A 25,668-nucleotide genomic window follows, 5' to 3' on the forward strand; every position below is an offset into this window, starting at 1 on the left:
TGAAGTCAAACTGTAAAATTCAAATATTACCACTGCCGATTTCCCCATGAGGACTAAATAAAACCTCACAAATGACAGGGCCTAGCACAGTGCCTGAAATAAACAAATGCTCAATTATATTAACTGCTCTTCCTTTGGCTTGATGCCATGTGATTAATGAAGAAATAATAGGCTTAGGAGTTAGACGTGAATTCTCACTATACCACTTGCTATCTGTGTGACTTGAGGCAAATTACTTAACTCTATCTGTAAAATGTAAACAATACCCACGTTATAGGGTTAATGTGAAAAGTCATTAAAGTCAAAAAAAAATAATGCATATACACATTGTAAATCAACTATACTTCAATAAATAAATAAAAATTTAAAAAGAATAATGCAACAAAGTCATTTGACCCATAAAAGACTGTTAATAAATGTTCAACTCTCCTCCTAAAAGATAGCCTATTCCTAACTGTAGCAAAAGGGTAGGCTTTGGTACAGTCAATGAATTTTTAAATAACCATCAGAATCCCTATCTTTTGGTAAGAATTACAGCAATGCAGTACCCTGACAGTACTTGGCATAGAGTAGATATTCCATTAATGTTTACTGAACTCCGGTGAATTACTATGTCCAATGTCCCGTGACTAACTGTGGCAGCATGGGCTGGCCTGGGTTGGGACTAGGTTCTTCTACTCAAGCCAAGTATTTTCCCACTATCCTGTGTACTCTCCCTAGTTTAGGTCATCCACTTGCTGATAAAATTACACGCTTATTTATACCAGTACAAATTAATTTAAGGGTCATAATAAGGTGTCACCATAATTTGTGTCTTTCAGGTTTCTATGGCTGAAGAGGTCATTCCTCTGTTAAAACACTTTTACATAAAAGGAAAAAAAAAAAAAAGCTTTTCACACAGCTTAAATCAAGAAAAAAAAATGTTTCCTTTTGTTTTGCCCACCTTCCACAGGAAAGTTACCTATATTGATGATTTCCTAAATGTAAACCGTGTTGGAATGCTTTTAGAATAGTAATACGTTAGAATGGTACAACCAATTCAAACTGTAAGCAGCAAACTCTATAGGAACAAATAGCGCTGGGGGAAGTGGGAGAGCCACTCCATTCTTGCCAAACTCAAGGCTGAATACACATGAAGTAAAATACTGTGCACTGAAAACATACAGATGCAGGTACAACTATACATGACGCTCCTGTTAAGAGGAGTCAACTCACAACCTCTAGATGACAGGCGGAAAACAGCTTTATAAACGTCTCAAAGCTGCAGCTTCAGCGCTTTTGCAACACCCGCTTTTACGATGTCACGTGAAGCAAACAGACAACCAAGCAGCAGTATTAGGGCCACAGAACCATTCGCCGACTGGCCTTATAAACACATCATCAAGCAAAAGCAGGCAAACCTGCAGAGGAGGCCTTCACCTAACTTTCTTCCAGATGCCAAACGCTGTACGGAGGCCGCGGTGTGCAAGTAACCAACCCCAAATAAATAGATGAATACCTAGGCATTCTGACATCCTCAAAGGTCCTCCTCATCCTTAATCGTTCCGGAGTGTCATCCCATGAAATACAATTTGTTTGCACAGAACTCCGTGACCCCTCCTACCCCAAAGGGGCAGCACTGGTCACCTCCTTCCATGGACCCCTTTCAGCCTGCTTCACAGACATCCCCGCCCCCCCACCCCCACCCCAAAAAAAAGCAAACCACTGACTCCACTGATTTCCACAGTGTAGACTCCATGACAAACTGTTAAGTTTCTGCAACACGTGATCTGGAAGCGCCAACTTGCTAGAAACAGATTAAACGACGCTTGAACACATTGCTCGGAGTCCTGCCCCACTGGGAGCCAAACCATCCCCAGGGAGGACTGAACGTCACCGATCTTGGACGACACGCGCTCGAATGGCCCGAAAGAGAAGACCGAGTCCCGCCCGGCTGGCCGCCGACAGTTCTTACCCATTTGTCCAACGGGACCTGAGCGAGAGACCCGGTGCCCTGGTACAGGTCCAGGCTGAGCTGCTCCAGGCTCAGCTTCTCCTGCAGAAAGTGGCCCAGGTACCTCTGCAGGAGGTACCGACAGGCCCTCTTCTTGATGGACTCGGAAAACGGCCACGGCATAATGAGGGCTGGCCGCTGGGCCGGCGGGGGCTGCGGGCGGCTCCGGCCTGGGCTCCCGGGCTAGGGCTCCGGCTCCAGGCGGCGGCGGCGTCTCGGGTCCCGGCCGGCGAGCCCAGGCTGCGGCGGAGCCTAAGCCCGGGGAGGCCCCTCCATGCCCGCTCGGCGCCGGGAACCCCTCAGGAACACCCCATCGACTGTGCCGCGCCGCTCGCGCGAGGCCTGGCGGGGACGAGGCGCGGAGGAGCCCGCGTCGCCCCAAGCCCGGGGACTTCCGAGGTGGGGGTCCTCGTCGGCACAGAGAGAGGGTGCGAGAGAACGCGCGAAGAGACGTCAGGGCCTGAGGCCGGGGACACCGCCACCGCCGCTGCCGCCACAGCCGCGCCACGAGTTTGTTGTCATCCGCAGGGCGCGCTCCCGGCGCGTTCGCGAGACCGGACTCCAAGCGCGCGGCCGAGCACGGCGGAAATGACGCCACACTGGGGCGCCGAAGGAGGCGGGGAAAAGGGACCGGAAGGGAGCAGTTCCGGCTCCGAGGGGGCGGGGCGAGGGCGGGGAGGCGAGGGGGCGGTGCCGCAGGTCGGTTCCGGACGCCTGGGGAGGGAGTACCAGGAGGACGCGGCGCGCGGGCAGGTGAGCCGTGGTGGGCCTGGACGCGGGACGGCGGCAGAGGGAGGGCGGCTCGAGTGCGAGCTGGGGGCCCTCTGAGCGGGACGGGGCTCTGCAGGCCGGGCCGTGAGGGGCGACGGCGGAAGGGGGCCGCGTGCCCGGGCTGAGAGGGGTCTGGGGGCGGATCCGGCCTGGGCCGTCCCGGCCACCTTAGACCCGGACCCCGGAAACGGGCACTCGGAGCGCCGCTGGCTCTGCGCGGAGGGCTGCAGCTCCTCGCGAGCATCCCTCCTCCCCACCCCCCCACCCCACCCCACTCCCAGGGTTGACCGGTGCCCATTGTCAGCAAGTTATTCGTCGCCCGCCTCATTCGGGTCTTGTTTTCCAAAGCGTCCTTTTCGCTGCTGTCTGTCTAGCGGCTTTCAGTTTCCAAGGCGCTGTGTTCATCCTGGGTGTGCTGCTCCAGCTACCAGGAAACTTGAGTTTTCCAGGCATTTGTGGGCAGAACTGCTTTCTCTGATCGATGCCCCAAATCTTCCGACCCCACGGAAACCGGGGCAAAGTACTTAACGCTGTTCTGAGAGTCTGCGCAATCATGTTTCTGCCTTTTAGGAGGGAACTACCTGCAGAGGCGGAGCCGGCTCTTAACTTGGTCCACCCTGAGCTGGCCTGCGGGCGGGGGTTCCGTGGCCCGGAAGCCAGGTGTCCTGGGTTAGAATCCTGCCCCTGGCGCCTTATTAGCCGAGCCCCCTTGAACAGGCCACTGCCCTCTCTGAGCCTTTGCCAACTGTGAGCACATTAGTAATATCTTATCTCCAAAGATTTGTTAGGAAGCTTAAACGATGTACGTATGGAACCAACCGAGTCGCAGTGCATACAGTTTAATCAAGAATAGTGAATTACTTTGTTGTGAAGCAGAAATTGACACAATACTGTAAAGCAGTTATAGTCCAATAAAGATGATAATAATAATAATAAAAGAAAAGAATAGTGAATTAAACCCCCCTTTCACTTCGCCAGTTGGACTCGTCTTTATTGGTCATTCAGGTGGGGCAAAGGAAATATCCTTTTAAAACTCAAGCAAACTGGGTGTTTGTCTTGTAACCTGTCAGAGGAAACAAATTGTAACAAACTTACTGGAAAGTCTTGTTGGGTTTGTTACCAAGCAGTACTAGTTTTCAGAGAATAACAAGTTTAATAAGTTGTAGGAGAATTCCCTGGCCGTCCAGTGGTTCCGTCTCTGTCCTTCCACTGCAGGGGACACGGGTTCGATCCCTGATGGGGAAACTAAGATCCCTCATACCGTGCGGCACAGCCCCCCCCAAAAAAGTTTAATAACTTGTAAGTTTTATGAGTGATCTGGTTTTGCTTAAAATTATTTGGTATTTCAGAGTCTGTCACCTCATCAGAAGAGAGCTCAAAAGTGGGAATGTTTGCCTCTAGGCCCCATTTCAGTAAGATTTAATACATGATTGTAAATTTGCCATCACTTTGTTGATTTATCCTATCTGTGGGTAAAAAGGTTCATGGTTTAATTGATAAATGAAACTAATGAAAGAAAAAAAAATAGTCAATTAAGATGACCAGGTTAAGGAGATTTTATTTCTATGTTGATAACTTTCACGAATGTCTTAGAAATACTAACACTGCCCACAGATGTTGCCAGATGGAGAAAACTGTGGTTCCCCTTTCCACAAGCACCTTTTCATTTTAGAACCAGTGTGCTTTCCAGTGCTGGGATTGTTGCTACCCCTCAGTCTTTATAGACTTCATAGTCCCAAGCATTCTTGGTAACTTCAGTTCCCTGGCTCTTCATTCATTTGAAAAGGTTTGTTGGGACTTCTCTGACAGTCCAGTGGTTAAGACTCCACACTTCCCCCTCAATCCCTGGTTGGGGGAACTAAGATCCCACATGCAACTTGATGCGGCCAAAAAATAAATTAATTAAATTAAATTAAAATGTTTGTTAAGGGTCCGCTGAATGAAAGTCTCCACAACTGGTGATGTGAGAAAGGTAAATAGGAATTCAAGGAGCTCATGTTCTGTAGTGGAGGGGTCATTCCTTTATTCATTAAATATTTATTGATTGCCTCTTGTGTGCCAGGGATTGTTCTAGGTGCTGGGATACAGTAGTGACCAGGTTAAGTCCCTGCCCTCATGGACTGCTCACATTTTATTAAAGGGAGAGGGAACAAACAATAACCAGATATATCATATACCACATGGTGCTAAGTGCTGTAGAAAAAAAAATAAAGCAATATAAAGGGAATGGAGAGAGATTTGCCACTTTTATATAGGAGGTAAGGGAAGGCCTCTCTTATTTAATAGGTGACATCTTAGCAGAGACTTAGAGAAAGCTGGGAAGCAAGGCAAGTGAATACCTGGAAGAGTTTTCCAGGCAGGGGGAACAGCAGAGCGCAAGGCCCTATGGCAAGAGCATGCTTAGTGAGTTCAAGAAACCTCAGGAGGGAGTAAAGGAGAGAGGAGATGCTGGGGAATTTGGGGAGGTGGGGGGGGGGGTGTCATATAGGGCCTTCTAGGCCACTGTAAGGACTTTGCCTTTTTACTCAGTCGGTGAATGGGTTTGAGAAAAGGAGTGCCATAATCTGGCCAAAGTTTTCACAGGATCATGCTAACTGCCATGTTGAGAATAGACTTTTGTGGAGGTGAGAGGACCAAAAGTGAAAAAGCAAGAACAGTTAGAAAGATGTTGCAATAATCCAGGCAGAGATGACAGTGGCTTGGACTAGAGTGGTAGAAGTGAGGATGGGAAAGAGCAGTTGGATTCTGGATATGTTTGGAAGATAATAAGCCATGTTTATGAATAATTATAATGCTTATCATAAAAAGAGTGTAAACAAAGTGATATGAAACTGGGATCCAGTCTGGCAGGGAATTAGACTAGACCTTGGGAGGTTTGAACCAGACTTTTGGCGAATGGGTACAGTTGACTTCTTTCCAAATTGAAATGTTAAATAAGTGATTTCTTTTGGAATATAGAATTACATTCAGACCAGCCATAGAATGTGTGAAATTTCAAGTATCAGAAGAGGAAAATAAAAATTGGAAGATTTTATAGAAACAAACATACTCCTTTCAAAGTGTTAAGTGTGTTGCAGCGTACATTTTATGCTTTCTAGGAGAAATTCAGCATAAATTGTTAAGTTTAGGATCTGCCATTATTATACCTCTAACTCAAATAGGGTACAAACTCATCCTAACAGCATTTTGTGTTTTAGCAAAGACAGAGTACAAAATGTTAACAGCTAACATTAACTGAGGACGATGAAGGTAATTACCAACCAAACCTTGTCAACTTTTGAAAAATTCTGTAAAAGGATTTGAAATGACAGGCTAGAGGCTATATACCGGAGGCTGAATGGGTCATGTCAAAAAATCATCCTTGAAAGAAGTCCATGTTAACACGTGAAATAAAAGAAAAGCTGAGAAGTTGTTGGCCTTTTAAGACTTGTTCCTGAGGTGACGGGAGTAAGATGGTAGTGTACCCATGTCGCATGCTTCTCAGAGCCCTGAAAGACCTCAGCCACAGCCACTCCACATATTGTAAAGAGCACCGAACTTGGAGTCGAAGGGTCAAAGGTCAGTCTTAAAGATATTTAAATACTTTATTTTTAACATATAACAATTAACATAATATTTCCTGAGCTTACTTTGTGCCCAGCACCATGCTAAGTGCTTTCCATATATTTACTCATTTAGTTCTCTCTGGATCCTTTTATGGTAGATGCTCTTGTTGGCTTCATTTTAGGGAGGAGGAATGTGTGACCAGAGGGATTAAGATATCTTGCCCCAAGTCACAGAGTAAGTGGCAGAGCTGAGATCAGTCTGTTCAAAAGAGCCCTTTAACCATCCCGCCATATAGCTACTTCTTGTTCATGTTCAGAGGATTTTCCAGACTGTGATGTATGATACAAATAAAAGTACAGTTGACCCTTGAACAATGCTGGAGTTATGGACGCCAACCCTCCCAAAATTGAAAATCCACATATAACTTATAGCCAGCCCTCCATATACACAGTTCCACATCCACCAATTCAATCAGCACGGATAGTGTAATACTGTAGTATTTATCAATACTATTGAAAAAGCTCTGTGCGTAAGTGGACCTGCGCAGTTCAGACCTGTATTGTTCAAGAATCAACTGAAATCATGATTAAGGTATTCCATTCTAGCCCTCAGCTGACTGTAGTAATGGCAACTGAAAAATCAAACTTTCTTTCAAACTGTAACTTTGACATCTATATACTGCTCTTGAAATCACTGAGGCTTTGTTCTTTTGTCATGCTGTGGACACGGACACGTAGACACTCATACGTCTTTCTTCGCCCATTCTTTTGTCATCAAGGACAAATCTAGTCTTTTGCTAGCTCTTTGATGCTATAAATTTGTGATGAAACAAAACAAAGTCCACTAAATTAAGAAGCAGAGGGTAAAGAATTTAGTGATCAATATCTTGAAAACTGGTTTCATGAATTCTCCCCAAACTACTAACACAGCCCCCAAATTACACCAAGAGATGAAGTAAGAGCAGTTCCTAAGTGAGTTATGTATGATGTTATAAGGAATCATTTGGAAACTTTATGCAAGGTGAAGCAATCTGCCAGAATATCTAAAAGCACCCATGAGGTATTCCAGTTTTTGAAGGTGCTGGCAGCAGAATATTGCTCAGAGTCTGGTAGAGAGCCAGTTTAAAGTTTAAATGGTAAACAAAGAGGTTTCCTGCTTCATATCTCTTTAGATATTGATTTCTTTTATGTTGGTTAGAATGTGCCTTATATTAAATATCAAATCCTCTATATAACCTAGAGGGTTATATAGAAACAACACTAATTCCTGGAGTTATTTTGGTTTTGGTTCCTTAAGCATTCAATTTTTTACTCGTTTCTTAGAATCGCATTTACGATTTCTGGCTTCTAAGGAAAGACTGTTCGCAGAGCTGTTGTAGGTTGTCGCCTATTTACAGTCTAAAGGACTTCCCCTGGAGTACCTTCCTAGTTGCCAGATGAGATTTCGCCGGAGTCATGAACTGCCTAACATTTCTTCACCGTCACCTTCCTCCTGAATGAGCTGAAGGACAAGACAGTTCTGCTGGCTTGGCTCCTTATTTCTAGGTGATACGTGTGTGTCTTTGGTGAAAGTGGGGTGAAGAATAATTTTATAAATCAGTGTACACATGGAAAAATAAGCCATTTTTATTTGAATTACAAATAATGTATATTTGTAATGCTGCAGACTATTCTGATGTAAAATTTTAATGTCAAAATCTATATCTCAGAGCTGTTGAAAGCATTAAATGTTGTGTTACAGAAAATAAAGGTTAAACTAGCTTTAGCTTTGCCTAAATTCTAAATGTTGCTAATTAACCAACTTTATTCATCTTTACTTTCTTTCTTTAAAGTTTTTTGTCTTACTGCAAACATAATACATTTTTCTGCCATAGAAAATTAAAATATAAAAAAATTAAGAAGTAGGGGACTTCCCTGGTGGTTCAGTGGTTAAGACTCCACACTCCCAATACAGGGGTCCTGGGTTCCATCCCTGGTCTGGGAACTGGATCCCGCATGCAGAAACGAAGATCCCTCGTGCCACGACTAAAACCCGGCGCAGCCAAAAAATAAAAAATAAAAGAAATGAAGAGTGAAGGACTTAGTAATCAGTATCTTGATAACCAGTCTCATGAATCCTCTAAAACCACTAACACAGCCCCCAAATTATACCAACAGAAGTAAGAGCCATCAATAATTACCTTAATTTGTAATAAAGATCATTATTACAACTGAAGGGGGAAGGGCTATAAAGACTTAGAGAAGCTCCAACCCAGTACTAACATTCCACTCTTCCACCAGCTCCAGCCTCTGCCTATTAACTTTATACCCTCAGACCCAGTGCCTGGAATTTTCAGCTTTTTTGGTTAATTCCTTGGATTAAAGCAGTCCTTCTCTTACTTATTTTTCACTCAGCTATTTCTCTCAGAGGCAAAGGAAACCCTAGGAGTGGGGAAGCATAACCTAAAGAGGACATGGCTTAAGACTGCCATTTGCTTTAAAATTCTAGACAATTTTGCATCACACTTCGTAATATTGTTACTACAACCCAACAGTGATGTGTATTTTCCAGGAGTGTCTACTATGTTTATCCTGAAGCTTTGTATGCCCCTTGTCACAGAGCTAAGTACTACAGCTGGAGAAGCAGAAAGTTAGTATTTTTCCTTTGGTCTCTTCATGCAGAAAGTATTTAATGAAGACCTGCTTTATGCCAGACACTCTGCTGGTGATATTGACACCACAGACCTCCATTTGCAGTGAGATATGGTAGGTACGGAGGTACCAAAACAAATCCTAAGGAAGGAGAGTATAGTGATTAACTCTCCCTTGAGTTCAGATATAGAATCCTGAAACAGATGTGTCTGAGCTGAATTTGGAAGGATTAAAAGTCTGAAAGTTGTGTCAAAATATAATTTTTTAAGTTAAAAACGCGTGCCTTCAAACTTCAGTGTCACAAGGGGCAATTTGCAGTCAGTTTTCTCCCCAAGCCCAGCCCCTGGCAACTACGAATCTGATTTGTGTCTCCACAGTTTTTCTACACTTTCAAATAAGTAGTATCTTAAAGTATATAGTCTCTTGTGCCTGCCTTCCTCCCCTTTATCATCATGGTTTTAGGTACAAGACTTGTCATGTGAATCAGTAGCTCATTAATTTTTATTGCTAAGTAATATTCTATTTTATGGATAAAACACAATGGCTTTATGCATTCTTGTATTGATAATACATTGGTTGTTTCATGTTTGAAAACAGGAAGTATTATGAATAAATCTATATACAAGCCTTTGTGTAAATAAAATAAAAAATAAAAACGTGTGCCTTATTCAAACGTATAGTGAGCATGTGTCAAAAATGTATTTAACTCATTAATGAGAAAACCAGCAAGATGGTGAAGTTGATTCAGAGTAACACAGGAGAGACATTGAAAATCGATGAAAGAAAAACTGATGAAATCAGATTGCAAAATTAGCCCCAAACTGGCTAACAGGATTTCCACTTCTGGCAAAGATAGAGTAATAGGGACAGATTTACCCTTCCACCTGAAACAAGAAAAAAGTGGGCAAAAATACATGAAACAATGGTTTTGAGACTTTGAGCATTAGGCAGGAAGGACTGTGATCCCTGAGAGGCAATATGCGCGAGATTATTGCCTGGCATTTTCTTGAGAGAAGTTCAGGTAGAACCCAGCAGTCTACCTGAATTGAGGATATGAAGCTAGGAGTCCAGGAAGGCCAAGGCAGCTAGGACAGAGTCCTAGGAGGTAGAGAGCTTCTTAGTGAGAGCCATGGATGTGTACAGAGGATCCCCCTCCAGTCTGCAGCAGAATACTGATCAATACATAGGTGTGAGGAAACTACCCAGGACTGGGGAAAAGAACTACCCCCCAGAATTAGAGGGATTTTCAGAACTCAGACAGGACCAGTGATAGTTCCACTTCCTCTCCCCCAGAACGAAAAATCTCATAATTCATAGGCCATCAGGTAGAGTACTCAGAAAGGTTTTGCCTCCATAGTCGGGAAAAAAATTAACCAGGGACTGAATCAGTTTTGATACTGCCTTAAAAAGCCTAGAGGCAAGACCTGAAAGGATCAAACTTTTCCCAGATAACTACATCCCAGGGCAATGCTCAACAATATTTATAGGAATATAAAAATATCCAGCACCATACAAGGTAAAAGTCCACACAATCTGGCATCCAGTCAAAAAATATCAGGCATGCAAAGCAGCAGTATACAACCCATAATTAGAAAAATCTATCAATTGAAACTAACCCAGAAATAACAGTGACATTAAAACATTTATTGTAATTATCCCATATGTTCAAAAAAACTAGAAAAAAGATTGAGCAAATTAAGTAGAGACATGAAAAATGTTTAAAAAAAAAAAAAAAAACAATGAACAAACCCAGGTAGAAGAGATTAGATACTGCAAAGAAAAGATTAGAAAAGAACTTGACGACATAGCATTGGAAACTATTCAAAGTGAAATACAAAGAGGAAAATAGACTGAAAAAATGAACAAAAGGGTAGGACAACTTCACTTGGACTAATATTCATGAAATTGAAGTCCCCAAAGAGAGGAGGGACAAATAAGTGTTTGAAGAAATAATAGCCAGAATTTTTCCAAATTTGCTAAACTCTGTGAGCCCAGAGATGCAAGAGGCTCAATGAACCCCAAACAAAAGAAACGTGAAGAAAACTACACCAAGAGGAACAAAGGTAACAATGACATCAGACTTCTCATGGGAAGCAGTGCAAGTAAGATGATACTAGAGAAACATCTTTGTTTTTTTCTTAAAAGAAAAAAGTCAGCCTAGGATTCTATGCCCAGCAAAAAATATCTTTTGAAAATGAAAGTGATAGGAAGACTTGTTCAGACATAGAAAAGCTGAAAGAATTCATCAACAGCAGACCTACACTACAGGAAATATTTAAGAAAATCCATCAGACAGAAGGAAAATTATACAGATCATAGATGCAGATGTAGATCAACACAAAGAAGTGAGGAGCATCAGAAATAATAACTATATGGTTAAATGTAAAATGCTTTTTTTTTTATTAAGCTAAATCTCTCTGAAAAGTAGCTGTTTAAAGCAAAAAATAACAGGAATTCCCTGGTGGCCTACGGGTCAGGATTCCAAGCTTTCACTGCCATGGCCTGGGTTCAATCCCAGGGCAGGGAACTGAAATCCCACAAGCCACTTGGCAAGGCCAAAAAACAGTTAAAAATAATAATAAAGCAAAAATAATATGTATTATGAAGTTTCTAACATATGTAGAAGTAAAATGTATGACAAAAATAGCACAAATTCAATGAAGAGTTAAGCCAGCAAAGGATGTAAAATAGAATCCTAAAAAGTGGTCAGTCCAGAAGTAGGCAGAAAAATAAGGAAAAGGGAATAAAGTACAGTTGGGACAAATAGAAAACAAACAGCAAGATAGTAACCACATCAATCATAGTAATCATATTAAATGTAAATGGTCTAAATAGTCCAATTAAAAGGTAGAGATTATCAATTGGATGAAAAAGCAAACTATATGCTGCCTACAAGAAATGTACTTTAAATATAAAGACACTGCTTTTCCCATTCTTGAGAGCTTAACACAGCCTGTTATATCAAAATCAAATTCTGTTGTCTGGGTATTAGCATCCTGTCAGATTGGGCCATTTCTATTTATTACTCGCTTAGCATTTACCTTGTAATAGACTACCTAGGCTAGTTTCCTTACAATTCCTGCCGCACCCTAGACTTAGTTTATTCCTCTGAAGGATCCTTCACAACTCTCAAGTCTTCTCTGCTTATGCATAATTTTTCATCTGTGCTTATTCAAGCCCAGTTTTGACTGACCTGTTCCATAAGTCAAGCCCTGCAGTAACTAACAATTATGTCATAAATCATGGAATGTCAGAACTCTCAAGAGCAGTAAAGAATTTCCTGTCCATTCCCCCTTGTACTATAAATGAGAAAACCATGGGCACAGTGAGGTTACATGGCCAGCCCAAGTTTATACAAGTTTAGTGGTAAGTTTGTAGTAAGACCAAGCATATCATTGTTTTCTCTAATTATACATTTCTTATGTTATAATTATGATGCATGTGCATGACATTAATATTTGTGTACATATTTCATGTGCCTGTCTTATCTCCCAAATTGGGCTATAAACTACCAGTAAACATGTTTAATTAATATTCTAATGCTTAGAAAAATGCTGGATACATAAACTTAGAGTCTAAATTGACAAGATTAAAAAATGGAAGTAATTCATTAGTTTTTTGTTTTTTTGTTTTTTATTTAATTTATTTATTGGCTGTGTTGGGTCTTTGTTGCTGCACACGGGCTTTCTCTAGTTGTGGCGAGCGGGGGCTACTCTTCATTGTGGTGCACAGGCTCCTCATTGTAGTGGCTTCTCTTGTTGTGGAGCATGGGCTCTAGGCACGTGGACTGCAGTAGTTGCGGCACATGGGCTCAATAGTTGTGGCTCACGGGCTCTAGAGCACAGGCTCAGTAGTTGTGGCACATGGGCTTAGTTGCTCCGTGGCATGTGGAATCTTCCCAGGGCACGGCTCGAACCCGTGTCCCCTGCATTGGCAGGCAGATTCTTTACCACTGTGCCACCTAGGAAGGCCAATTCATTAGTTTTTACCATTTGAAACATTGATGGTTAATCTCCCTCCATAGAATAGCTAGGATTCAAAATAGATTTTCTAACATACTTATTTCTAAATCTTGCTACTTATGTATAAAATAAGCTGAATTTAGTACCTTTATATCTGTTGATTTTTTTCAATAATAATATAAACACAGTTCATTATATTATCCATAAGTATTCACAAAGATCTAGTTCTGTGCTGATAGAGGAGCCAGTAGCTTTTTTAATTTGAATGAAAATTAAATAAAATTTTAAATTCAGTTCCTCAGTCACTCCAGCCAAACCTCAAGTGCTTAATAACCACATGTGCATAGTAGCTACAGACAACATAGATAAAGAACATTTCCATCGTTGCACAGAGTTCTACTGGTCTAGAATTTCTCATACGATGATAAGTTGTTTTGCCTACAGAAAGGGAATCCAGGGATTTTTACAGAACTCACATTGGTGAGTCAACCATTCTGGTTAAGCTGACAGCATCTCTAGTGTTTCAGTAGTAATTCTAGTAGTTGTTCCTTCACCAGCATGGGCATGTGCGTCCCCATCGTCGTGGTGCAGGCCTCCACAGTTGGGTACACAACACAATCCACTGAGAAGTAAGAAGAAAGTAAGCCTATATTTCATATTTTACCTTCTCTGTAAATTCATATTTATGTGTTTTGATATGCTGATTGTGATACTATATGTAAATGAATATACATGTAATGAGGTATCTGTTCAAAATACTTTTAGTTATTGGCATGCATAATCAAAGTGTAGAAACCACTTCTGTAGTGTCCCATTGATAAGACTACCCAGTTGCTCCTTGCTCTGCTTCTGTAGCTCCTGTCATCACACTGAATTCATGTTTGCGGCTCTGTGTTCATACTCCTCAAGAGAAGATCTGATTGGATGAGCCAGTCACCATCCAGAATCGGGTAGTTGGACAGAGCTCTTGATTCAGGACAATTCATAAACCCCTTACCAGACTCGAAATGGTGCCTTTAATTAAAACACCCATCCCCAGTTCATTTTGCTGTGATCATGGTGCTGGAGTTACAGAAACTATGAAGTCATGAAACCTATGACTAAGGAACCTTTCCAGAGAAGCAGCAAGCTTGACGAGTACTGTGGACCTCCTTTTCAAAGTGAATGATGACTGTTCCAAAAAGGAAAGTCAGAAAATGAAGTCTCTTTACCTTTATACTCCTCTCCCTGCTGATAAGATATGGACTCTGGTAGGCAGAATAATGACCCCTCCCCTCAAAATGTCCATGTTCTAATCCCCGGAAACTGTGACTATGTTACCTTATATGACAAAAGAAACTTTGCAGGTTTGTTCAAGTGAAGGACCTTGGATGGGGAAGTTATCCTGGAATGTTCAAGGGGGCCCAATGTAAGCAGTCACAAAGGTCCTCATAAAAGGGAGTGCAGGTGCCAGGAGTCAGAAAAAAAGGAGATATGACCACAGAACTAGAGATTGGTGTGATGTGCTTTGAAGGTGGAGGAAGGAACTGTAAGCCAGGGAATGCAGACAACTTCTAGAAGCTAGAAAGAGAAGGAAACAGATTCTCTCCTGAAGGCTCCAGAAGGAATGTAGCCCTGCTAACATCTTGATTGTAGAATTCTCACCTCCAGAATTGTAAGAAAATTAATCCGTGTTGTTTTAAGCCACTAAGTTTGTGGTCATTTGTTATAGCAGCAATAGGAAACTAATACACATGCTGATACTCACATTCTACAAAGCTTTTTATTAAGCACTTTCTGTACGACAGGCACAAAAATATCATCAGGGTTCCGTTTTTTTAAACCTCTTCTATGAAGCTGTTGAAGAGGTACATTCATGAGCGCTTTTCGTTTTGGGCAGACTCCTAATTCAGTATGCTTTCACTTGCCAGTAAAATAATGCCAATTTATTGGCTGCAATAACCGAAAAGTGCAAAGGTTGGGCAGCCGTCAGGGCTCTGGCTTCATTTCTCTGTGAATCTCTTGGCTCTGTTCTTTTCCCACTGTCAGCATCATCCTTGCATTTCCCTTATCTTGGGATGGCTACCAGGAACAGCCGGGGCTGTGTGCTGTAAACTATCCTGCATTAAAGTGACTAGGAGGAATTCCATGTGTTGAGAAGTTCAGGACAGTCTTCAACCGGGATTGGGGTCAACCTTACTTACATTGCTTGGTTACTTTACTCAGTAGGGGAAGGGGAGGTATTAGAATTCCCCTTGGAAAATCTGGATGCTATTAGGCGGGGAAAAGATATTGATAAATAATCCAGAGCTTGTCATAACCAACAAAAGATAATTGTAATAATACTTTAAAATGATAGCTTAAAATGTTAACTTACGTAATGCTTCAGTATGAAAATCTATCCATTTATATGCATCATCGAAAGTTCTGGATGTGTCTGCTGTTTTATGCATCGTTCAAAACATTTCAGAGAAAAATCTCCTGAAAGTTCACAGTCTTAGGAAAAGTGTCTTTCTCTTTTTTGCAAGTTGGTGCTAATTACTACACAACAGTTTGATGACCTGCGAGGATTTCTTACATTCTAGTATTGGATTCTTCAGCTTTTCCTATCATTATGGTCCTAGTTGCAATGAATTAGACTCTTTCTTTGTCAAACTTTCTCATATAAATATCTTTTTCATGTAACAGTTGTTATTTTTGACATCGTAATTGAGGTACTTGATTACTTGAGCAAAATAAAGATGTTTAGCATTCACGATGTTGAGATTTATAGTAGACAGTCACATTTCAAAATCTTCAAAACTGTAAAAAAGTAAAATGGGCTCATTTCTTATACATAAAACCAAATATAATATTAAGGAGTATAATGATTCTTTATAGAGAAGGTAGAAATTATAGAAAACCAAACATTTTCACTTTCATGTATAGTAAGTCAACATTGGATTTCAGTTATCTGACAAATTCCTCCAGCAATAACTGATAAATTTATAATTAACTTGTATTGTTAGTAGTGAGTGATTAATCCTGTAAAGTGCTGTGGGAGACAAGATAAAGAACCCTTAAAATATCATTAGTTGAAACAGGATTAGAGTGTTACATTATTTGTATGTTTGCTCTGTAGCTTTTTGAAATAGCTTTACAGAGTTTATCATAAGTTGCCTTTAGCAAATAGTTTTGACTTTTATCATGTGCAGGTGACTTGCACCAACCAGTAGGAACTCAAGCCCCTTAAGATTTTTGCTAACAGTTCAGATCATTGGCTATCAGTAGAATCACCCAGAAACTCTGAAAAAATACGCAGAAAAATCCCCCAGGGGTTTTGATTCATTTTCACTGAGATGGGGTTTGTGGCCGCAATTGAGAACTACTAATTTAAAGGATTTTGAACATCACACAAATAGGGCACAATTTGTTAACGTTAGAAAAAGAGATGGAATTTGTAAGGTAATAGACAATACAAGTAAATGTTCATAACAAGTTGAAGAGTCGTCCTATATTTAGGACAGTAGAAGCTTAATCCATATCAGAGAAATGAAATCTTAATTTACTTTTAAAGCCTACAGGTAAAAATAAAGTATAATATCTTGTTCTCAAAAGCTCTTTTTACATTCCAAAGCAATCTCACATTTATTAACTTTCCTCATCCATACATTTCGAACTTCTAACAATACTCAACAGCTCCCCAGTCACAGAAGAGATGCAAGAACTACATAGCAGACTAGCAGTAATATTGGATCAAGTTAGCACAGGAAATAATTTTTTTCAAAGTTTAACATGTGAGCCAGTTCAAGTAAATAGTAAAAACAGGAGTTATTCAATAATTAGTGTTGGGACAAAAGCTTCCCGCTTGAAAAATAAAGCTACACAGAATAAATTGCAGACGGGTCAAAGAGTGAAATATAGAGATAGAGAATGAGAATTCAAAAGGTAATTTGCAGGGTTTTAAAATGTAATCATGGAATGGGGAAGGTTGCTTCTTACGCAAAACCCCAAATCCAGAAGTCATAAAAGGAGCTATTGAGAGTGTCCTGTAGTACGTAGACTTAAACTCTGATCTCAGACCACCTTAGTTCATTTCCTTTTGTTTTGTTTTGTTTCTTCTTAATAGCTGTATGATCTTGGAACTAAAAATATCCTATAAATACCCAAATGTTGTTTAATCAAGGAAATACATAAACAATGAGACATCATTCTTTGCCTCTCAAGTTGGCAAATATTAAAAAGGGTTGGAAAGGGTGTGGTGAAAAAGAGCACAGTTCTTCATATTCTGTTGGTGAAGTACCAGTCAGTACAGCTTTTTTTGAAGGGTGAATCAGCAGTATCTATTAAAAGTTAAAATAAGGGGCTTCCCTGGTGGCGCAGTAGTTAAGAATCCGCCTGCCAATGCAGGGGACACAGATTCAATCCCTGGTCTGGAAAGATCCCATGTGCTGTGGAGCAACTAAGCCCATGCACCACAACTGCTGAGCTTGCATGCTGCAACTACTGAAGCCCATGTGCCTAGAGCCCGTGCTCTGCAACAAGAGAAGACACTGTAATGAAAAGCCTGCACAGCTCAAGGAAGAGTAGCCCCTGCTCGCCACAACTAGGGAAAGCCCAAGCGCAGCAAGAAGACCCAACATAGCCAAAGAAGAAAAAAAGTTAAAATGAGTATATACTTTGACTCAGCAATTACAGTTCTAAATATCCTAGAAAAATAATAATACATTTAAAAAGAAGTAGCTACTAGGATTTTTACATTGGCATTGTTTGAAATAGCTAAAAATTAATATTCTGAATTCTTACTAACATGGGGGTTAACATTTTAGGGAGAAGTGAAGAGAGATTTTTTTTTTTTTAACCTATAGGTATCTGTAATTTTGCTGTGAAAAACTACTGAAAATTGTTTTAGGCAGTATTTTCCCTAAAAGTTGTTAGCTCATTAACGTTTTCTAATAAATAGCGGTTGTAGGCATAGCTGCTTTTAATCAAACATTAGTATGTGGAGTGTCTTTCTATAAGCCAGTTTTATGTCCAGTTTTTTGCAGAATGGAAACAGACTGTAATCCCATGGAGATGAGCAGTGTGTCAGGATTTGAAGAAGATGCAGAGCTTAATGGCTTTGAAGGAACTGATATGAAAGACATGAGGCTGGAAGCTGAAGCAGTTGTAAATGATGTTCTTTTTGCTGTTAACACCATGTTTGTCTCAAAAACCCTGCGCTGTGCAGACGATGTGGCCTATATCAACGTGGAAACAAGAGAAAGGAATAGATACTGCCTGGAGCTCACTGAAGCAGGGCTCAGGGTAAGTCACTTTTCTCTTTAGAGAAAAAAAAAATTACATCTTTAGCACTTGATCAAAAGGGTCAGGATCAGAGAGCGGGAAAGAGTGTTAGATGAGAATGTGACACTCAGTAGCTTCCAAGATTTTTTTAAGGAAAGCTTTTTTCCCCCTAGGAATTGTTATTAATTCTAATGTCTTTTAGTTAACATGGGAAAACGGAATTTTTTGAAAAAAAACAGAGTTGATTTACAGAGTATTTTGTTGTAAGCATCATCCCCCCCCCCCAAATTATTTCTTATCTCTAGCTAAATATGTCTACCAAAATTATGCATTTTCTGCATTGGATGAGTTTTGCAGTCATTCTGTTGAATCTTTTTCCATCTCTTATAAATGTCTCTTCTACTAAAACAACATACTTGAGGGAATTCCCTGGCGGTCCAGTGGTTAGGACTCTGCACTTTCACTGCCGAGGGCCCGGATTCCATCCCTGGTCTGGGAATAAGATCTCACAAGCTACAGGGCAATAAATATATACATTGTCACACCAGATTGCTCCGCCTCCAGATTGCCAAGAATGTCTTTTATTACCTGTAAGCTTTTCTTGGCGGAATGACCTTTCTACATCCTTTAAATCAGAATCCTGAGTTTAGAAGACAGCACTGCCCGAGAGCAACTTTTCATTAAAAAAAAAACACAAAAAAAGACACTTACTGTGTAGATGAAAATATTTGACCTACTGCGCAAAGGAATAGACATTAGAAATGTCTACTTTAACTTTACTAATTAATTAACCTTGGGAATTCCCTGGCAGTCCAGTGGTTATAACTCTGCACTTTCACTGCCAAGCTTGCGGGTTCAATCTCTGGTCGGGGAACTAAGATCCTGAAAGCCTCACCGCGTGGCCCAAATAAATAAATAAATAACCTTCAGTCTTGGTCAAAAATCTCTGACTTTTCTGTTTCTATATCTGATAAGAGTAGTTGCTCCAAAGTTGTGAAGTATCATAGAGTAGAGCACACGGTTTAAGCAAGTAAGGATGTCATGTGATACGTTAAACAAGCACATGAGCATCTCTTTATGTCACTAGATTCAGTTTGCCTCAGATGTATGTGAATCATGTGTTCTGTGTATCCCTTGATAGAGGATGGCTTACATTGAAGCGGATCGGAAGGCCTGCATTATCACTACTCTCAGTTCCTCAGTGGCTTTGGGAGTAGTCCTGGAATTAACTAATCTTTGTGCTCCCCTTCCTAAATCCCTAAATTTGTACCAAAAACTTGTAGTCTTTAGAATGGATCTTAAATAGAAATAGGCAAATTGAAAGTAGAGATAAATGACCCCAGGTAAATTAATTCTATCTGACACTGTTTAATTCTAATGAGGTAGGAAAGGTTCTGATGAGAGTCAGTCAGCCTGAGTCCCTGCTTCTTTATCTATAACTTGGAGATTTTTTTTTTTTAAAAAAAGGCTGGAAAGGATTTGGGGGATGGTTATGTGAATAACGTTTACAGAAAGACCTCGATCAGTTATGAAACCTGGCATGTTAAGTAATCAAATATTTGTTTTTGCAGTCTGATTCAGTTGACGTTTACTGAGTAACTGTCCTGTGTCAGGAATTAGAAATCATACCATGTGAATAAGACATGATCCCTGTCCCGGAGAAGACCACAGCCTAGCAAGGATAAGAGAGGGGCAAACAAATTGTAACCTGCTGTAGAAAATGCCGGGACGGAGCGTGCTTCCAAAGTGGTTGCACTTCTTAAGTGTCTGCCTCTGCTTTTCATAAAAACAACAACTCTGCTTATGTTTGTAGCATAAAGTTACATCTCTTATGACGTGAATAAATGTCATAAAAATTTAGGGTTCATATGGGGAATTCACAGCCTTTAATGAAGTCAGCAAAACCTAAGTTGATTTTGCCCTATGCTGTGCTGGTGAACCATGATATGGGTCTTATAATCTTGTTGGCGAAAAAAGCTTTAGCTGTGTTTAAAGGAAAAAACACAGAGAAACACACACAGAATAACATTCCCTTTTATCTCACAGAGTTGAGCAGGTAAGTAATGTATTAGTAATGAAAGTGACATTTCAGATAACTAATTGTAAAGCAGAATTAAAAGTATAAATAAATTTTAGAATTCTTTATTTAAAAAAGTCCAAATCACATAAATAATGATAAAAACATGGACTAATAATACTATACTACTACTGATAATAAATGTAATTATTTATTATACTGCCTTTATAAAAAAGACCCTCACTATGTGTGGAATTAAATAGAAGCATGGGGACTTCCCTGGCGGTCCAGTGGTTAAGACTCCACACTTCCACTGCAGGGGCCTCGGGTTAGTTAGGGGAACTAACATCCTGTATACTGCGTGGCGTGGCAAAAAAAAACCAAAATAAATAGAAGCATGTTTTAGACCATGAAAATGAAATAGTTTTCGTATAGCTTTTTAAATTCTTTCCGTATTTTACGTGCCTTTAGGATCAAGGGTAAGTAAATCAAATCTTTTAAATTTGGGGGAAAAAATTATAATGAGAGCATTTTGCTGGTGATGTTCCTGTACATTATGAATTGCTTAAATATTACAGATTGTATTAAAAATATGTGTATTCTAACTATTGATTGAGAAATACATAATGTCATTAGAGAATGACCCACGTAAAAACTTAGGGTTTTTTTTGCTTTCTGCACCAAGATGAAACCTGATTATTCACTCTTGCATTTCTCTTGCAGGTGGTAGGTTATGTTTTTGACCAGGTGGATGATCATTTGCAGACTCCCTACCATGAAACAGTCTACTCCTTGCTGGATACACTCAGTCCTGCCTACCGGGAAGCATTTGGAAATGCACTCCTTCAAAGGCTGGAAGCTTTGAAAAGGGATGGACAGTCATGACTAAGTGTTTTCCTGTTAGAGGGGGCAGCTGCTGGTACACAATGTTGACATAAAGCTTGAGATTCTCACATATGGTCATAGTAGACAATAGCATCTTTGGTTTTGCGTTTTTATCATTTTTTGCTTCACATTTAGGCTTTTGATTGAGAACTTTCTTGACTAATTAATTGTCTTTCTTAGTTTCTGATTCATTAAGGAAATCCTGAGGCTATTGCTGTGACACCATCATTAAGCCATTCAAATTTCTTTATAGAGTATCCCTGCATTTCAAAAACCTAATCAGTGTTTCATTCTCTTCCTGCAGGACTTTGATGCTGCCAGCACTCTCTCTTACATAGGAATTTCTAGATTTGCACAGTAATAGAGGAAATAAAATGACCTAACTTCAAACTTTGATTCAGCTTGCTAAATCAGGGGTTTACTACTAGCTTGGACTGACTTTGTAGTCATTATTTTGCTACTAGCCTTATCGGAAACAAATTATCAACTAGTTTCCCCTGCACAAATTTTGAAATTCACTGCTTCATTTAATGTATTTATATTATTAATATGGATTGATAAAAATGGATTAATTATATATTACGTAGCTAGTATTACATGAAAAAACAGGTACTGAAATAGTACTGTATTCCTTGTTTGCAACAGCCAGCCAACTAAAAGGACAAACCGCTAGCAAATGAATGTAACAATTACTTGTTTCCAAGATATTTAAGCACATGAACAAATATAGGAACAGGCTCCACTCTTTTCCTAACAAAAAGCATCTTCAATGTGTGTGTGATTTAAAAGAAAAATGACTTTGAGTTCCTAAAAAACAATATTTTGGCCTGTGTTGATTCTTATTGTGAATGTTTGTTTACATAATGTACAGTATATATTCAGAAAGTATTTTTGCTTCAACATGTACTTTCTATTATGTAGTGCTTTGGTATTCCCACAGCACCCCTCCTTCCTCAACAGATGTACAGTGTTCTGTCTCAATGCTAACTCTACAATGTCATGAGTACATTGTATAGGTTTGAAACCAAAGGATGAATGAAGCATTCAGAGACTTAATATTTGAAAAAGGGAGATCTGTATTTTCTATTTTATTACAGGTACTAATATTTATAAGAAGAAACTACACCATGCTGCTACAGGTTTTCAAGTACATGCTGAATAATAAGGATTGGGGAGTTGTTTTTTTAACACTAGACTAAAGCAGCAACTATAGAAATGTTAAATTAAAATTCCACATCAGGACACACCTTCATAATTTGTCATTTGAAGACTTTTTAAAACCATTATTAAATAATAGGTACTTTTAGGCTCTGAAGATCATGTAGACCAGAGCAAGTGAAAATTTGATTTGGTTAACCATTCGTTGTCAGAATTCATTGGAATGCTTAAATTATGTTTGCTCCATGAACATTCATCCTCAGCTTTATTTTCAGATGCTTAAGTGTTTGGGCAATGAAGTCTAACTTCAGGTTGAACTTTCTCATGCTTAATCTCAGGCTAAATGTAAAGGATATTTGTAAACTTTGAATAAAATTCTGTTTACTAATTTTGGGTTAAGTATGGAGAAAAGTGATTGTATGTTTAAAAGTTGAAAGAGTTCATTTTGTGATAAATGTTTGATTCCAAGAGCTTCCATTTCTATTTTTGAATTCTGTATTCTTCCATTTCATTGTGCAGTGATTTGCTCTTTTTATGACTATGAAAGAGCAACAGAGAGAGAAGACATCAATAAAACTACACATATTAAAACTTCCACTAAATATTAAAAGTTTCATTTTACCTAGATATTTAAAAGAATTTAACCAGATAAATTAAGCCTTGATTTCATTTCCAAAAGAAATGGAAAAAAAGAAACTCCAAATAAGTAACTCTTATAAGTCAGTAAAAAAAAAAAGAGAACAAGAGGCAAATAATATCAACTCAGAAAAATATACAGTGTCCAGTAACCACCTGAAAGATGTTCAACCAGACCAGTAATTCAAGAAAGGAAGATAGGTTTAGCTATGGTGAGCCATTTTACCTAATAATCTTAATAGTTTCTCTTATTTAAATATAATGATATCAATAAAGATTTAGTGAGGAGCACAGTTACATTCTGTTGAGGATATATTGGTGAAACCTTTCTGGAAAATATTGGTAATAGAGCCTTTACAAAGCTTACAACTCCTGTGCTGGTAATAACCTAGAAACCTAGCATAGGGACATGATTCAGCAGAAAATATACAATAACGATGTCATTTTCTCTAATGAAAAATTGAAAAGGCTCTAAAGAGTGGTTAAGTTATGCCAAATTCTCTTGATGGAAAAATATGCAGCCATTAAAAATTGGGGAAAATTATACTGTAGGAAAAAAATATTAAAAAAAAAAACTGTATCTTGAAAAATAATCTTATATGTAACAGAAGGAAAAATTAAATAAAATATCCTACAGTGTTAATATAGGTAGTCATCACTAGGTGGTAAGATAGGTAATTTTCATTTTCTTTTTCATATTTTCTACATTAGCTTATATATACTCATTAGAGAGGGGAAATGGAATAGATAATGGTGTTCAAACCAGCTGAAGAATGTTTCTTGCTAGCAAAAGCACCAAGCTGTGCTGAGTTGTGCCTGTCCCCAGGATCCCTGAAGAGGCCGTATGAAGAGAAGGCACACCTCATTTCCCATGACGACCCTCTTCCTGCCTTTCCTCCAGGTCCAGAATCAATCATTACACATCCCACACAGCTAATCAGCAGCTACTGGGGTACTGAGCATTCATTTGCTTCTCCCATCACAACACTGCACTATTTTCTCGCCAGTGTTCAAAAACACAGAATGTGCAGTTTGGTTCTTAAGGGGGAACAGGGTAGGAAAACACAGATTCTGATATGTGCCACTGTGACTTCAGAGCTCTGCCTTCTATCCCTTCATTTTGTGTGTGACATGTCCAGCTAAGACTTGGACGGATGGTGGCACTTGCTCAGTGGCCCGCCTGTGAGCAGGAGAACCCAGGTCTGACTCCACCAACCATACAGTATGTGTCAATACAAGCATTCCCGAACTTGTGGTTACATGAAAGCTGATTTTGAGAGAAGAAAGGAGTAACAGTAAAAAAAAAAGATCCCTTAGTTGGCATGTCAACTATAAATTGGCACTTGCCATCTATCTCTACAAGGATGAAACCACACGTGCTGCTGCAGCTGCTGCCCTTCCACATCCCCTGAAGGGAATTCAGGGAGGAGACCAGGAATAGGGCACTCTGTGCTTTGGAAAAACGGGCAGAACAGGTCTTCAGATAGTTGGGTGTTTTCAGGAGCTGATTTTGTGAGCTAATCCTTGCATCTCCTCATATCTAGAAAAGCACTACATCCCTTCATGGTGATGTCTGCTCATCGTGACTAGCAGAAACCATGTGCAGAAATATGTGATTGATTGCATGTACTCCCCCTTCACCAAGATAATATATATACTAATCTTCCCCCCTGCCTCTTCGGAACAGTTTCTCAGAGCTATCTGGGATGCTGTATCCGGGGCTGCAGTCCTCATCGTGCCCCCAATAAAACTTAACTCCTAACTCTCACATTTTGCATTTTTTTAAGTCGACAGGCATAATAGAATTGATTAATAGAATCTCCTTTCCTAACCTACCAATAGGATATAAAATTCTCTGGAAGCCATCCCCTTGTAACTATGGCACTAGCTCATTTACCTGTTATCAGTAATGTAAACAATAAGAATGATACAAAAGTGAGTCATAGTAGCATAACCGGTTGAATAAAAGTACTTACCTGCTTAACGGCATGTTTCACGACATGTTAATGGGACAAACTGAAAATCTGGAAATGAGGCATCTAGTGAATTCTAGAATATTCGATCTAAGGTCGTTTGGAAGACGGCTGGAGAGTATTGCATCAAGTTTTGTACTGGTCTTACGTGAATATTTTTACATTTAAATTAACAGCACTCTCTTGTTGATAATTTAAAAAAAGAATGTTGCTGTGAGCAAGCTGTTCCCAAATTAAGTTTGCAAAATTTCAAAGTGTTATTTTATCAAAACAAAGATGTTTCAATGAGACATAGGTATAAAAAGGAAAGGGAGTGGGGGGCCGGGGGAGGGGGGGAACCAAAAAAGGAATGAAAAGGCTCGCATTTGTAGAAGTGTGCTTAAGCATTGCAGAAAAACAATTTCACTTTTGGAGACCCCTTCAGAAACTGCTTTCATATATCTTATTTAATCCTAACAGCCTTGTTAGGTTGATGGTTTCACCCCTGTTTTACAGCCAATTTAACAGCTTGGGTAAGGTTAAAATGTTGACCCCAGTCTCCCACAAATGGCTGCAGAGCTGGAAGTCAAAGCCAAGTCTCCCAAGTGCCTACGTGCCCAGAACCTCCAGGCTGTCTGGAGCTCCCTGGCCATCTCCATTTTTTGAGTCAATCAGGATTTAAAAAAAAAAAAAAAAAAAAGACACAATCCATGTGTTAAATATTTACATTTAACAAGTTAATGTTTAAAGCATAAAAATATTTACTATTCTAAGATAACAGGATATATATATAGTCCACCATGACGTTTGTGGTTCTGTGATAAGACAAATCGAACGGCATCTTTTAATTTGCCGGTTGATCTGGGCAACTGCA

The 25,668-nt window shown here is 39.7% G+C and overlaps 2 protein-coding genes and 1 non-coding gene across 7 annotated transcripts in view; 2 read left to right on the forward strand and 1 right to left on the reverse strand.

The window, feature by feature from the left end:
- ATG2B (autophagy related 2B) overlaps positions 1-2,538 on the reverse strand; it is a 77,499-nt gene extending 74,961 nt beyond the window's left edge. For both annotated transcript variants that reach the window (XM_057732479.1, XM_057732478.1), the window contains exon 1: positions 1,955-2,538. In XM_057732479.1, the coding sequence (XP_057588462.1) occupies positions 1,955-2,116 (162 nt within the window). In that variant the 5' untranslated portion in view covers positions 2,117-2,538. The remainder of the gene's footprint in view (positions 1-1,954) is intronic.
- A 127-nt stretch (positions 2,539-2,665) lies between these two features.
- Positions 2,666-22,797, forward strand: GSKIP (GSK3B interacting protein). Of its 4 annotated transcripts, none has more exons than XR_009053267.1 (3): positions 2,666-2,746; positions 5,962-6,322; positions 7,633-12,246. XR_009053267.1 is itself a non-coding variant. In XM_057732486.1 (3 exons), the coding sequence occupies exons 2-3, from the start codon at positions 17,910-17,912 to the stop codon at positions 21,046-21,048; spliced, it is 420 nt and encodes a 139-aa protein (XP_057588469.1). In that variant the 5' UTR covers positions 2,673-2,746; positions 17,899-17,909; the 3' UTR covers positions 21,049-22,797. The 4 variants fall into 4 exon arrangements, 1 of the variants encoding a protein (XP_057588469.1); XM_057732486.1 differs by lacking the exons at positions 5,962-6,322; positions 7,633-12,246 and adding exons at positions 17,899-18,167; positions 20,887-22,797 and having other exon boundaries at positions 2,673-2,746; XR_009053269.1 differs by having other exon boundaries at positions 2,705-2,746; positions 6,190-6,322; positions 7,633-12,247.
- LOC130852871 (small nucleolar RNA SNORA27) lies at positions 3,721-3,845 on the forward strand. The gene has a single exon (XR_009053574.1). It is a non-coding gene; the product is annotated as a small nucleolar RNA SNORA27 (small nucleolar RNA).
- Positions 22,798-25,668: the final 2,871 nt, after the last annotated feature.

This window comes from Hippopotamus amphibius, chromosome 4 (assembly GCF_030028045.1).
Source record: "Hippopotamus amphibius kiboko isolate mHipAmp2 chromosome 4, mHipAmp2.hap2, whole genome shotgun sequence".
NCBI lineage: Eukaryota > Metazoa > Chordata > Mammalia > Artiodactyla > Hippopotamidae > Hippopotamus > Hippopotamus amphibius.